This window comes from Alligator sinensis, unplaced genomic scaffold (genome assembly GCF_000455745.1).
Source record: "Alligator sinensis unplaced genomic scaffold, ASM45574v1 scaffold602_1, whole genome shotgun sequence".
Classification (NCBI taxonomy): Eukaryota; Metazoa; Chordata; order Crocodylia; family Alligatoridae; genus Alligator; species Alligator sinensis.
In genome coordinates, this window is record NW_005841976.1 from 947390 (window position 1) to 963247 (window position 15858).

General features: G+C 43.3%; 1 protein-coding gene across 1 annotated transcript in view; it reads right to left on the reverse strand.

Annotated features, from left to right (window-relative positions):
* The window catches only part of LOC102385662 (protocadherin Fat 3), a 641364-nt gene that overhangs the window by 81985 nt on the left and 543521 nt on the right, over window positions 1–15858 (reverse strand). The window contains 1 exon segment of the mRNA XM_025200838.1: window positions 14826–15059. Coding sequence (XP_025056623.1) covers window positions 14826–15059 — 234 coding nt within the window.

The following is a 15858-nucleotide window of genomic DNA, read 5'->3' on the forward strand; positions in this document are numbered from 1 at the left end:
TGATATTTTCTGCAAGAAACTTAAATATGCCTAATGAACATGGGTCCTAATCATGAGCTGGGGCTAAAAACACCTCTAGGAATCCCAGAACCTTAGCAAGATTTCTTCAAGTTGACAAAAATCTCCTGATGTATAAATGTGTTACTTGCCACCAAGATGTGGTGCATGAAGCAACTTACGGAGCAAGTTTATATGCAATGAACAATAAATTCTGAAGTTTATAATTTGCCTGAACTAAATAGACCCATTTTCTCTTGCTGCTCCATCAACCATTGCTTTTTAAGTGTTGATGACATGATTAGTAAGTTACACACAGCATTCATCAATAAAATTAGCCATTGCCATTCATCCCAGATGCATACCATGGGAAGGGAGGGAAATGGCTAGAGCTAAACATAAAAAGAGATGCCAATGTGGAGAATGCAAAGAAAGCTCCCTTAATAAGAAAGCAGATTTTCTGAGGAACAGGGGAAAAATTCAAGAAATGAAAATCTTGCTAATTCATACAGCCTCTAGATCGCTTTGCTGTGTTAAATAATCTTGCCTTCCCAGGATTTCTCTATACTGTGGTGGCAGCATACCGCAACAGTGACACCTCAAGCAGGCCCTGCTTGCATGTTGAAAACTTGGAAACATGGCTGGGAGGCATCTCTCCCTCCCTCCTAGGCCACTGTTGAGACCACAGATTCTGGTGTATGTCAGACAGAACTGGGAAATCTACCCTTATTTTGTCATAGGATCCCAAAGGATTGCTGAGAGTGCACATAGGACTAAGATCAGATGAAGCAGCCATTCCATGGGAAGAAAGGCTGCCAGCCACACTAACTTTTCAGAGATAGCAGGAGACTGGTGGATATGATCCCCTATTGGTTCCAAGCCTAGACATACAAAAAGAATGAAAGGAGCCTGCACCATGCATCCACTTGCATCCCTTCTTCCTCATACCCTCCATAGATCCAGATTTTGGGGTTCGATCTTGTGAGGAGAGCATATTGAAGGAGAAGCTTCTGGACAAACAGAAAAGAAATCAAGGAGAAAGTTTCACAAGGTGCAGAAAAGGTTGTTTTCATCTAGCTCCCTGTTATGAGGAAGGAAACTAACTGGATGAGAGGCAGAGAGAAGGGTAGAAGTTATCCCAGCTGAGATCTAGAACATACTTAATAACTCCAGGTTGTCATCTGCCTGAACAAATCCTGAAGAATCCCATCAGTCTTCCCTGGTGGCCGACAAGCTGGGAATTGAGTAAGCACTGGAATCAGAACGAAGCTTTTCAATGAAAAACCAATCACCCATCCTCAAAGATCGCTCTTCCCTCTGCTTGTGAGGATAATAATACTTCCCTGCTACTGGCCCACAGTTGTTCTAAAGATTAATGCTTACACATTACTATCTACCCACCTAGCTAAACTATTCATGCTACTGAAGTGACTATCGCCATAGTATATCAACTAGTTGAATAAGTGCTACAAATAGTATTTTTTTTTAAATCTAAAAGGATTGCCCTTGATTTTTTAAAATAAATGAACAAATCAATAGAGTTTAGACTTGGACTTTCTATTAGCATGTGATAGAATATTGCCCTTTGCTACGTACACACAAGCCAAGTCTCTAGAGTGGAGACACTGCATAAGACATGGCCTTTTGGTACAAATGCCATCCCTCTAGCCGTTATCCTTTTCTTTTATACAGGACTTAAGCAGAAGCACCTACTAAATGCTGCTCATATAGTGTGTGTCACCGTGTATTAGAATAACAACAAGCAAATAAAATGTTTCTCAATAAAACAAGGGTGAAATTCACCCCTGGTGTAACTCTACTGAAGTCAAAGGTGTAGCTACCAGAATAAATGAGAAATCACAATAATCAAATCTTTCCTTCAACTAGTTGTTTTTTCTGGACACAGTATCTATCTGAAACTGCTTTTCTGTAACTATCAATGCTTGCTGATTATATCACATGGCCACTTTCCTTTAAAATATGAAAGGCTTATGGCATGTTTCTCGTCTCTGTTTCAATCTATCTAATTAACTGATATGTTTTCCCAACGAAAGTTAATCTACTCCCTTTTAAATTTATTTTAGGGAAATAATTCTAAACATTGTGGCCTTTCTTCTTTAAAGTGAGATAAAAACGAAAAAAAGAAAGCCTGGAAATGTTTTCCTGACAATGGAAAAAAAGTCACGTGATTTGTATAGCTTGACTAAAGGTCGTGACAACCATTAAAATACCTAAACAAACCAAGGGTGCCCAACACAGAGACACAGAATAGAACATGATGCCAGAAGGAGGACTGTGAAATTAACTATTACTTGTCAAGTTACCAGTTATTTGTAAGAAGTGTATCTAATTACAGTGCTTCCTCCTACACCTCTGTTCTTCATGGTATAATTATTAATCTTGGCTTGTACCTATGGCCTTCCAAAATGACCCAAACATTAACCAGAACACCAATTACAGGAAGTCAAAAGGCCAGAGCTTTATTGACAGAGAGCAAGACAGAAAAGGGCAAATATCAGACAGATTCTTACAGTACTCCACTCCATCATTATGATTAAAAAAAATATAAAAAACACACTACAGAACTTACCAGAAGGTAGCTTGCTCAACTGAGGAAGAACACACAACTCCATCAAGGGGGAGATTTCAAATGCTTTCTGTAAGTAAATCAGCCTAGTCCCTTTTACTCTTCTACCACCAAAAATATCCTTTGACTAACTGCCTCTCTGCTGCGAGTGAAGAGTCCAACCGCTGTCCTCAGTGAGAGCACAAAGCACTTGTGTCTGGATTCTATTACGAAGAACACCTCACAACAATACAAATGTGCTCTTTTTTTCTCCTACACAGTGCTCTGTTTGAGCTGTTACCCCTGCTTTTGAACAGGTTGCATCTAGGACACATCCCTATCTTTGATGTTTCCTTACTGGCTCGGTGGCTTCTTGCTTCATGTATTGACTGTTTGGGATATCATTTTAAGACGTCTAAGATGCATTGTACAGGTAGCGTTGGCAACTGACACAGGGTTCTGGATTCTGGTCCAGAAGCCAGGAAACTATAGGTTAGATATTACAATGTTCAGCATCCTGGTACATAAATCCGAACTCTAAATCACTTTAGGAACTTAGGCTCTTCAGTCATTTAAGGGCTTTTTAAAATTTTACCCATACTGTTCACAATCTGAAGGGTCACAGATGAGAGAAAGATAACCCACACAAGCAAAGAGGTTGGAGCTACAATGAACGTATATCTCGTTGGCTTTATTATTTAAATTACATGCACACACTCCACGAGAGCCTTCCTACCTAGTCAATGTTCGTTTCATTACATACACTATCTGCCTAGCAATTGTTGGATATCTAGTTCCTTTCTCCTGCCCTGTTGAGTACTTCTATTTTTATTACATGCTTGTTAATCTTTCTCTGTTGTTGGTTTTGGAATTTGTATCCAAACCTGCAGTTTATGTCAGTGGATCTTAAATGAAAATCTATTAACCACGAAGCTACAGAATACCTGCTTTCTTATCCATCAATGTGTATCTCACTATTTTATCCTTTTTAGTTACTTGTTATTATATAACACTTAGAGACTCATAATTCTGATCTTCTTACTGACCATATTCTGATCTTCTTACTGTCTGCCCTCCCATCTGAAAATACATTTTTGGGCCCAATTGAATAGTCCAGCTGTGCACTGGCTATAGCTGCCCCAATTCCTTAAAAAAGTGGGGCCCATTTCTATGGTCATTGTCTTTCCTCATTACCTCTGGCCACCCCACATTAGAAAGCAGTGACCTACTGAAGCACAAAATGAAGTGTTTGCTTTCCTGCCTTGAGCTCACTAGCAATTTGAACCTATTATCAGCAGACCTTGAGCTTAATGCAATGAATTCCAGAGGATCAGCCATGTCCCTTGGCCTTTTAGGCAACCGGTATTTCATTTTTATTTAAGTTTAATAGTTTCCTTGAGACTCTTGAAGACTTAGAACACTTCAAGTAATAGAACTTCAGGCAGAACGGATATTAAACCAAGCTCCCAATATCCCCTCCAAACACATTTTCAGTGGACATAGGGAAACGGAGAGAGAGAGCGTGCAAACAAGTGAGAGCACACACAGATCTACACATACAGTGGATACAATTTTAAACACATAGAGACCCAAAAAACAATGGGTAGTATGCTTGATTCTGTCTCCATGTACCAGTTGGGGAAACTACAGCCTGAAACAGACTGACAAAAGTTAAAGGATAGGACAGCATCTATCACTTATAGTACTGCGTCCAGTTCTGGGAGCCGCACTTTAAGAGGGATGTGGACAGCATTGAGAGGGTCCAGAGGAGGGCCACTCGCATGATCAAGGGACAGCAGGGCAGGTCCTATGAGGAAAGGTTACGGGACCTGAACCTGTTCAGCCTCCAGAAGAGAAGGCTGAGGGGGGATCTTGTGGCCTGCTATAAACTAGTCAGGGGGGATCAACAGGCACTGGGGGAGTCCCTGTTCCCCCGGACGCCACCAGGAGTGACCAGGAATAACGGTCACAAGCTGGCGCAGGGAAGGTTTAAGTTGGACATCAGGAGGCGCTACTTCACGGTCAGGGCGGCTAGGGTCTGGAACCAGCTTCCAAGTGAGGTGGTGCAGGCTCCCACCCTGGGGATTTTTAAGAGGAGGTTAGATGACCACCTTGCTGGTGTCGTTTGACCCCCAGTACTCTTTCCTGCCATGGCAGGGGTCGGACTAGATGATCTGCCCAGGTCCCTTCCGACCCTAGAAACTATGAAACTTACTATGCACAAGATCGAAGTAGATCTCCAAATGAGACTGGACATTTTCTAGCAAATGTGTTTGTCATTGGAAACAGAGTTTGTTGGAACTGAAACTTCTTGAGAGAATGTGCCAGTTTTAACAATTTGCATCATCACAGATCCTCACAGGAGGTGAGAGGCTTCATACCAGCTATGAACTGACTGCCCAGAGGGGGTTTCCATCTATTGACTCCTCTGTGAAATCCTATGAAATATGAACTTTCATTTCTACCCAGGAGAACGTTTACAATCTTTTCTCCAATGCCTGATGAAGGGTGTTTGTGCCCAAAAGTTTGCAATTAAAGGATTTTTTTTTGCAAAAATCTTGTTGGTATAATCTCTACTATGAGTCCCGATTGCCAGTTTTAACAACATTTTCCTTAGGATGGTTTCTCAGGTCCAGGGTAAGTGAGCTAACCATAAGGTGATGGTGTCTCTTTGTCCCCCCATCCCAATGACAAGAGGAGAGCCTGAGTGTACTCTAGTGATAAAGGAGCTTGTCTAATGATGGTTCTAATACTTGATTTTTGAATTAGGCAGATTAAGGATTTTGAGCTCAGGTCTCTCACATCCCATGTAAGCACCCTTGCTCAGTGATATTCTAAGGTGGTCCCTTTGCTGATTTCCATGAACATTTTCATTTGGCCAGTTTTCTCTGATGCTGGACAAAAAATAGATTAAAAAACCACAAAACATTTTATGAGGTGGAATTTTTGTTTTTCATCCATTCTGCAGCCCAAATTGGCAGAGCCTATATAAAATGGGCAAGACACACTGGATTTAATGCATCCTCTAAGGCACCTGGACATAATACATATCCCAATCCTGTGTTTTGGATGCAAACACCTTACGTTGTTTTCCACTGAACATTTCCACTGCCAAAGGGCTTCTACAGAGGCCTATGCTGATACAATTCACCACAAACGCCACACAAATGAAGCCTGGGAAATGAAAGAATCCAAGCATAAGATAATCAAATAGGAGACATAATAGTACAGAAAGGAGAGTACACTGAGTAATCATACAACATCTTCCCCTGTTCTTGTTAGATGTATTTTTGAACTGATAAATGATCCCACAGTGCTCTGTATTATGTTGTGGGGCTACAGTCCTCCTAAAGAGCAGAATGAATGTGCATCTGCAGGCTTTGTTTCCCCAAATGTAAGGAGACACAGTAAAAGTGCACCACAGAGCTAATCAAGTGTGCAGCAGAGACTTTGACTAATAAAGTCCCTAGAATCCTTATTGCCCCCAGACAGGCAGGACTACTTCCCAAAATTACATACTGCCCTGGAGCCAGTGAAGTGCTGCCCATCAAAATGCAGACCATTCTTCAAGTTGTCTTCATATAAGAGGAAAAGCTGATGCATGGGAGAAATGTGCTCCAATGATTTACTTTGCATTGAATAGTCCCAAATAACACAAGAAGCTCACAGTCCCTTTTCTAAGGTATTGTGGTTTTAACAGTTTCAGTCTACCACTCCCCTCTGAAAAGTTCTGAGCCAAGCTAGCTTGCTATAGGATGGAAACAAAGCCCAGTATGGACTGATATACTTTTTGCATCAGTTCAATCCCAGAGAACAAAGCAGTTCTAAAAGGTAAAAAATAAAAACCTCGGCTATGTTCAAAATCCTACCTTAGTTACAAATCACAGAAGCTCTGGAAAGTAATTCACCAATATCACTAGCAAACTTGAATGCTCAAGATTCACCAGTACCCACTGTGTCATCAAAGATGAGCATACAATGTGGGAAAAAGCAGGGGCAAGGAATTAAATTCTACTAATAGCTGTGAAGACACTGGCCAAGAGTGCCTTTACAATTGCAGGTAAATGTGCAATGGGAAATAATGTGCTATACACACAATTGTGCCTCCTATCATGCCACACATACATGGCAGAAGGTGTGATTGTGGGACTGCAAATCAGACCCCGTCATGCCTTATAGATGCCTGTAGATAGGTGGGGGGGGGGGGGGGGGGATCAAACAAGTAACATAAAGAATCACTGCCTTAAAGAAAGAAACAAACAAACAAAAAGCCCTTGGTTTACAGCCAATACAAAGGTATGTCCTGTCTCTAGTAAAGCTAGGTTGCTAACCAAAAGCTCTATAAATCAGCCTGATAATGGATGACCGCGTCAGGCAGGGGAAGACACAGCCACATCTGAAGCAGCGCTTTGTAAACATAACGCCAGAAATGCTATTGCTTTGCTAGCAATAGCATTATATGGCACGTATGCATAAAGGGGTGACATGCAATAAAATTGCGTTCTGTACCCATTTCCAATGGGAAATAACTCTTGAGTGTTTATTTCGATATGTTTAGTTATTTTTCAGTTACTGCTTGTATTTAGCTGGTCTATTGTTTCTCACGAACAAGATGCCATGCCTAGTCTTTGCTATGTGGTTGCTCTAGGCTAAACATAACTAGGGTGACCATATGTCCTTGATTCGCCGGATCAGTCCCGGATTTCAGAGTCTGTCTCATAGTTTCATAGTAGTTAGGGGTCAGAAGGGACCTAAATAGATCATCTAGTCTGACCCCCCCCCCCCACCACTGCCCAGAGCACACGCTGGGATCACACGACCCCAGACAGGTGTTCATCCAACCTCTTTTTTAATTTACCCAAGGTAGGAGCGAGGACCACTTCCCTAGGAAGTTGGTTCCAGATCCTAGCTACCCTAACAGTGAAATAGTGCCTCCTACTCTCTAACCTGAACCTATTCTCCAGCAGCTTCTGACCATTGTTCCTCGTCACCCCAGGTGCTGCTGGGGGGAATAGGACTCTTCCCTCAGCCTCCGTTTGCTGAGGTTGAACAGGTTCAGGTCCCTTAGCCTCTCCTCATAGGGCCTGCCCTGTTGCCCTTCAACCAAGGTGGCCCTCCCCTGAACCCTCTCAAGGCAGGCCACATCCTTCGTAAAGTGCGGTGCCCAGAACTGGATGCAGTACTCCAGTTGAGGCCAGATCAATGTTGCGCAGAGTGGGAGTATCACCTTTCTGGACCAGCTTGAGATGCACCTTTGGATGCACGACAAGGTGCAGTTGGCTTTACTGGCTCTGGTCTGGCATTGGCGGCTCATGTTCATCTTGGAGTCAGTAATGACTCCAAAATCCCTTTCCGCCTCTGTGCTTTCAAGGGTTGTGTCAGCATCCCAGTCATTGGAGGAAATTGAAGCAAAAGTCCCAGATTGGAAAGAACCCACAGCCACATCCAGCTCCTGAGTCAGGTTCTGGGCACGTGCAGGCAGGTTCATGCCAATCTAGGACTTTTACTTACATTTTCTGCAGGAAGCCCAGCTAATGAGTTGCTTCCTGGTCTGGATCCTTCTGGGCTGCAAGCAGAGTCGCCAGTACAGTAGAGTTGGGATCAAGGGAAGGGTGCATGCTGGAAGCTGCAAGGTCAGGGCTGTGTGCGCATGTGCAGGCACATGGGGTTTGGGGGGGGGCATGGGGGGTTGCACGCTTATGAGTGTGCAAGCTTGTCTGTGTTGTTTTTTTGTGTGCATATGCGGGCAGGACTGCATATGCATGTGTGTGGGCCTGGGAGCTGCTGCATCATGGCTGTGTGTGGGTGTGTGCGTCTGTGTCCCCTGTTGCCCCCCTTCTATTCCTCGTCCTGGATTTCCTTATCCCATCCCAGATTTCCCTCAAATTATTATGATCACCCTACATATAACCCTTGCAACCTTTTAAACAGGCCAATGTAGTCAGCCATTACTCTGACTGGCTGACAGCTTCTTCTTGGCATCCATTCTAGTTTATTCAGTCTAGTACCCCATCCCTCTTGACTGATATGCACCCCCAACGTTTTCTTAGAAAGTAATATATTTGTGTCACAGGTCAGAGGTAGGTCCTACCATGTTTCTGTGATCGCTGAAAGCCTTGGGGATCCCAGAGGATAAGTAACTTTCTGTCTCAGTAAGTTGTACCCTGTGTATGCAGCTCATCTACACTAAGGAGGCAGCACTGTCTATATACACGTATAGTTACACTGGTACAAAGATCCCTATTGTGAACAGTCCAGCCACACAGCTCAGAAGCAGAGATGAAGTGATCCCAGCACATAAATCAAATCAGACTAAAGAAAGAGCAAAGAAAATGTGATAGGTTGAAGATTGAATCCTGCCAGTAGTACAGGAACCTTAAACTGCAGAGAAAAAGTCACCCCTTTGCAGTCTGGCCAGAAGAAAAGCACTAAGCATCACTGCCTAAAAATAAACCAACTGGTATACTGCTATCTTCATTTCACCTATGAACCCAAATGAGCTTTTAGCTAAGGTTTATAATTGTGGAGCTGTGGCTCTTTAGCCATCCAATTAATTTCCCTGAAAGAACTCTGAATTTTCATTCACACGGTTCTCTCTAATTTCCTCCTCCCTATTGATAGTTTATAATTTCCCCTCAGTTTGGGGAAATTAGCTCTTTTGAAGTACCAAGTATATTAATGGTTAGGATTGTCGTCTCTTGTCCCGACTGAATGTAATCAGATCATGGTCACCAGTCCCCAGCCAACTGCCAACATATATTACAGCGCTCAATTCCTTTTCATCTGTAAAAATGAGGCTCAAAATAGAGTTACCTTGTGTTGGGTGTGATACCCCTTGTGTAACAAACTCTAATGATGTTTTACTACTGGCTGCAGAAGACCTCCAGCATGTGTCTTCTGTAATGGACTGTGTGAATAAAAGACTAGGTAGAAGAAGTTTGCTAGGTTTATAAAACACTTCTTGTAGAAAACACAAATTCTTGAGGAAAAAAATGAATAGCTGGACCTGCTAGCTGGCCAACTCAAATGTCAAGCTTTAGAGACAGAATTGTAAAGGTACTTAGGCAGTTTTTTGTCTTTCAACATCTAAATATCTATAAAATCTGGTGTTTGCTTTCAATGTTACTCTCATACAACAGCTGTTTTGCTCACTATTGATTCAGGCAGATCATGCACAAGAGATTCCACATATCAGACTGCAGTGATGTCTCCTAGGGAACCTCTCTATCATACTGTACAGCCAGCATGGGAGAAACCTGCCTCTCTTGCCTCTCAAATCACCATCTTGTATAACAGTAGACTGGTGAATATTTTACTGGCTTATAGGAAAGTGGGAATTTCCAGTGACAGTGAGCGGCAATGCTGCACTGTTATCTGACATTACAGTTATTGGTGCACTTTATCAAAGAGATATCTGTATTTCTTATGGTCATGAACCTACAATATTTTGAGGTGTTCATGGAATGCCACGCACATTTTCTTGAATCTGTTTTACTGATACGACATATGTAGTCTCTATATGTAGGTAGCATCAAGCTGTGTTCTGTCTTATCATCGTATCTTTACATGAATTGTGGTATTTAATATAAATATATTTCTTATACGTTATAATAGGGCCAGGATTGCACAAGATGATGATATTTTCAGGCGTCACCATCTAAACCAGGGCTGGGCAATTATGGCCTTACAGGCTACACAGGCAGTTTCAGGGACCTGTTGTGGGCTGGTCAGCACCTGCCACCTCCACAACAGCTCATCAAACTTGGAGCCCACGGGGCCTGTGTCTTCGCCCTGCCATTGCCAGTGGCCAGTAGCAGCTAAGCGTACAGCTCTGGCCCGCACCGGACTCACCATGGCCACAGCAGACCAGCTCTGGACCAGCTAGGACCCAAGCACACTGCACCGTTCCCAGCCCTGACCTACCCCAGATCTGCCCGGGCCATAGTGGACAGCTCCAGACCAGCCCAGGACTGGTGCACACAGCACCGGCACTGGCCTGCCCCACCCACGATGAGTGAAGGAAGCTGGGCAGAAGATACTGCTGGGCATGGAGGAAAAGTGGCCACTCCATCTCGTGACTACCAGGCTCTTCTTTCTGTGGACACCCAGAGCCCGTGCCCAGGCTGGCTCTTCCCCACTGCCACTGCTGCCCCGCTGGGCATCACGGAGGTGGCGCTGGTGGTGGTGGTGGTGGAGAGCAGCTGCAGGGCAGCCCAGGCATGGGCTCTGGGTGGCTGCAGCAATAAGGATCTGGCAGCAGCAAAAGCGGGGTGACCGCTTTTCCCCCAGGCCCAGCAGCAGCGTCTGCCCAGCTGCCAGCACTCATTAAGGGCAGGTGGGTCTGGAGCATGCACAGGGTGGCCCGGGGCTGGGCTGTACATGCGGGTCCTGGATGACCTGAAGCTGGTTCACTCTGACCAGGGCAGGTTTGGAGTAGGTACAGGGTGGGCTGGGGCCAGGGTTGTGTGTGTGAGTCCCAGCCAATCTCTATCGGTCCGGGGCCGGCAGCAACATCTGGAAGGAGTCACTACTGCCTTGGCTGCCTAGAAATGGATTCCAGCAGCCAGACAGCACCTGGGCCAGGCAGGACTGAGGGACCCACTGTGGGCCAGTCAGAGTCCCCATGGATTTTGCCCACCCCTAATCTAAACAATGGCTGAGAGAAGTAATTATGGAAGATCAGCATCTGACATGGGAATGTTTGACAGCCAGTTGAATAGGCACTTCCAGACATGTTCTGAGCTCCATCACTCAGGGCCTTCCAGGCAAAGATGAATTTACATTTTAAAAGAATAGACCTGGCTATTCAAGGAAGGGCATTTCTAACAGTGGGGAAATTAAGTAAGAGACAGTATCTATACCGGGGCAGACAAAGTCTGGCCCATGTGCTGGTTCAGGCTGTGGTGGACTCCCATTTCCCAGCAGCCCCTGCCTGTGTTGCTGCGGCCGGTTTCATGGAGACCCCAGCAATGGCAGCACCGTGACAGCGCAGGGCTGGGATTTCCATGGAGACCGGCCCCTGCAGTGCTGGCAGGGCGCGCAGCTAGGTGGCGAGCTGCTCCAGGGCTCAGATCTTGCAGCGGTGACAGCGTGGTCCAGAGCTGGGGCAGAGCCGCAATCTGCTGCCCGCATGACCCGGGCAGGGGCACGCAGCAGATCACAGCTCTGCCCCAGCTCGGGACATGATGTCACCACTTCAAGATCCCCACACCGGCCCTGGACCAGCTCCCCACCCAGCTGCACACCCTGCCAGTCTCCATGGAAACCCTGGCCTCATGCAGTCACAGTGCTTCCACTGCTGGGGTCTCCGTGGAAACTGGCCTCAGTGATGCGGGCAGGGGCTGCTGGGAAATGGAGTCCGGTCACCAGGCAGATTCACCATTTTGCCCACCCCAATCTATATTCTCCTGGTCATCATTACAGCAGAAAAGACTTCTGGTTTGGCAAACAAATACACCCTTGCAAAGAGGAAAGTTATATGCATGGTATGGACTCCTTGAAAATCCAAAAGATGATGTATGTAAATGGACAGGTAAGAAACCATACTTAAGCTTTGCCTTGAGAGCGAGTTGTTTCTTTAGTTTGCTCCTTGGCACAGGGAAGGGCTTCCGGCCCCCAGCCAGTTAGCTGAGTGAAACATGGTGACAGAAAAACTTGCAGGAGGCCCTGGCAGGAAGATCAGAGGCAGGAGCTGCTTTCTAACCTGTTGAGCTGAATAAGTGCTTTTTTCAGGTTTTAGATGTAGGGGAAGATCAGATTATTGTTCTGATATGTTCTTGTGTTTGTTTATTCTTATACCTGGGCCTGTATCTCAATATATGGTTACTGATTTCTAATGTTTGACCTGGTTTCTATAATAAATCTTTTTGTTATTTTTTAGAACTTACTATTGTCAGTGATAAACGTGATTTCAAGGCATTTAACCATACAAGCAGGCCTCTTCCAAGGAAACAGGAATCTATCATTTCTGACTGCTTGACTGGAGGAGGGTGTGATTCTTCCAGTTGGAAAAAATCCCCTCTGCTAAGACCTGGCATCCTTTGTGGAAGGATAGTATATAGGGATAGCATGCAGTAACCTAAGCACTCTATACTGGAATAAATCAAAGCCAAGTCTCTTTGAGTGAGCTTGGGAAAACACAGCCCTCTCCATTTTGTCTCCCTCTAGCCTGTATGTCTGGCTAAGTACAGTTAGAAGCTACCAATTGCATACCCAAGGAACAATGCAGTTTGACTAGCTCATTCTTAAATTTCTGGAGCTGGCCTTCTAAAATAAAAGCACCGAATATGTTAAATATGCATTAGTCAGTTTAGGACCCAATCCTGAAAACCCCCACATACTTCAAAGGGTCTCTTAGGATATGCTTAGCCCTTAATCAGTCACCCAAGGCACATCTTCTATTGTAAATGATGCATTCAGTAGCAGGTATTGCATAATAAAACTCTTCAGTAATGTGAGCAGTGGCACTGAACTTTAATCCTACACATAAATTGCCTTAATTATCTTAACGGTGTCTGACCAAAAGTGCATTCAATTTTATGCTTGCCTAAACTGCTATGTTACATTTAGTAGTAAGAGGTACTGGATCCACATAACTTCTCTTATAAGTTTCTCTTTGCTGGCTTCATTCCTTTCTTCATCCTTGTGGACTGTGCAGACAGCACTACAATTCCCAGTCACTCTTCACCTTTCTTGCAGTTGTAATATATGGCACTTCAGTGACTCAGATAGCACACAAAATTGACAGATGCTAAGACTGATTATAAGATGCTTCCTGGATCCTGAAAACACATTCCTGCAGGCTGAACAGATGCTTTCAAGAAGGAGCCCTGCAAAGCTCTACAGAGATTTAACTACTCCATATCTGTACAGTATAAAAATGCCCTATCCTGCCCGACTCCTTCATTTACCTGTGGGGAACCTGTGCTTTTGGAGTAACAGAGCACTGGTTTATATAAAAACACCTTTTATAAACCAGACTCACCCCCGCATCTTGTACAGTCCCTCTCTGATTCACTGCTTTGAATGTTAAATGAAGTCTCTGCCCCTTTCATATTCATCACATGTGTCCCCCGTAAGTTATGCAGGCTCAGAAGGAAAACACTGCAGTTGGATCAATTTTCCACGGTTCACCATCTCATTATGTAATGTTAAATTTAGAACCAACTTTTACTGACAACTTTAAATCTTAATTCTTTGCTGTCCTTTTTCCTCCATCAACCGTCACTTCATATATGATAAAAAACTTTAATTAAAACAGCAGCAAAAGAACAACACCGGGTTTCCAACACATTTAGTGGCCTAACAGTAATTGGCTTCTTCACTACAGGGCAGTATAATAAATTGTAATTGTGATTTTTCAACCAAGGCACATAATGCAGTTTTTTTATATACAAAATAATGAATGTTTGATGCTCCTTTACTGACTACAGCAAATTTAAACTAGCAGCCTTAATACAAGGGGACTACCAATATATACTACTATTCTAGAAATATTTATTTTTTCCTTCAATTAAAAATCTTATTTTTAGGTACAGACACTCATGCCATACTTCATAAAACATCTCCCCCTCCAAAAAAATAGGGGAAAGCAGTCTGTATAAATCTGTTTGAAGCCAATAAGATTAAAAATATGAGAGGTTTTTACAGTTTTGTATTTGTTTTATAAGAAAAAAAAAAGCCTTCAATAAATGTGCCTAATATTCATGCCAAAATTCTACACATAGCAAAAGAGTACAATTAAAAATAATCTTCAAAGAAACATGGTATATAACATACACAAAAGTTTTATGTTGGGGTAAGTTGTCAAAAATTGGAGCTAATCATCGTAAAGCTGTAGCAAAACTGTGATGAATCAGGACCTATTTTTTCTGAATGACTACAGAACTTTGTGGTACGTGGCCATATTACTTAATGCACAAAATGGGCATGGAGAACTTCAGCTTTAAGGGAAACTAAGATCACTGTAAAGTGAAAGTTAGAACTTATCCCTAAATTCAAGGCTGCTACCAGTGATCACTATAATAATAGTTTAGTGACTTCAGGCTTCTCTGACTACTACAATACAGTACTTATTTGCCTATGACTTAGCATGTCACACCCAGAAACAGGACTTTCAATGGGCAATAACAGAGGGATAAACATACGGTGGGAAGGGAAACACAACAAGGTGAATAAGCAGAGAACGGGCAATGAGAGAAAGAGGTGTCTCAATAACAATTCCACCAATCCACAATTATTCTTAGAACTACTGCTCACTTACCTACATCAGGATCCATGGCTTGGACTCTTGTTAACAAAGCTTTAGTGGCTGTGTTCTCATAGACGCATGCCATGTAATGAGCAGATGAAAATACTGGGGGATTATCATTAATATCTTCCAAAATTAGGTGGATTTCTGATTGGCAGAACCTACCACCTCCATCTGTTGCCCTGGCAACCAAGTGGTACACAGGAATTTTCTCTCGGTCCAACGGGGCCAAGGTTTTCAACTCCCCTAAAACAGGTTAAAAGTAGATATCCTCATTATTAAGATAACAGAACATGATATTTTAGATACTGTATGCACCAAGCAATCCTCTCTTTCTCAGGAAAACAAAAGATTAAAAACCTGTCTAGAACTGACAACTCTCTTCCTCTCCCAACTTTATTTTTTGCTCCTTTTTTAAGCCAACACAGTTAACTGCCAGTACAAATGCATTAAGAGTCAACCAATTCCGGTGACCTTCAAAATCTACAATTTCACTCATGGATGAGAATATCATATACGGTATTTTTTATGTCTATCTTTTTGTTGCTTTCATAATCTCCATGCTGCTCTAGATTGCTAAATGTGGAAGTGCACTCTAAATCTAGTGATGACAGCTGAAATAATCAATTGTAAAGTTTCCTAATGCCAATCTGTGCCGATAAACGTGCTCATAGTCCCAGTAGATGCTTCCGCCTTCTTTGTTGGATCAGATTTCTCACTCTCATACACAGGCATAAGTTATAGCCTAATGAAAGGATACAGGTTTGACAAGTATCATACGGTATCTGGTTCATACTGCATGAGTTCCATGTATGATCTGTTTTTCATAATACTGTCTTCAACCATTAACATATAAGCAAAGCATCCAGTATTAGTTACTGGGATGTGTATTGATTGCACTTCTGTCAGGGGATAACAGCTCAGCTTCCACCCACTATAAATACCTCCAATTGCTTCACCCTCCATCCATCATAGCAATAAAATAGTACCACTATCAGCTTCAGTGCCTCCTGTTATCAAAGGAGAAGACAAATCCTCTAGGGAA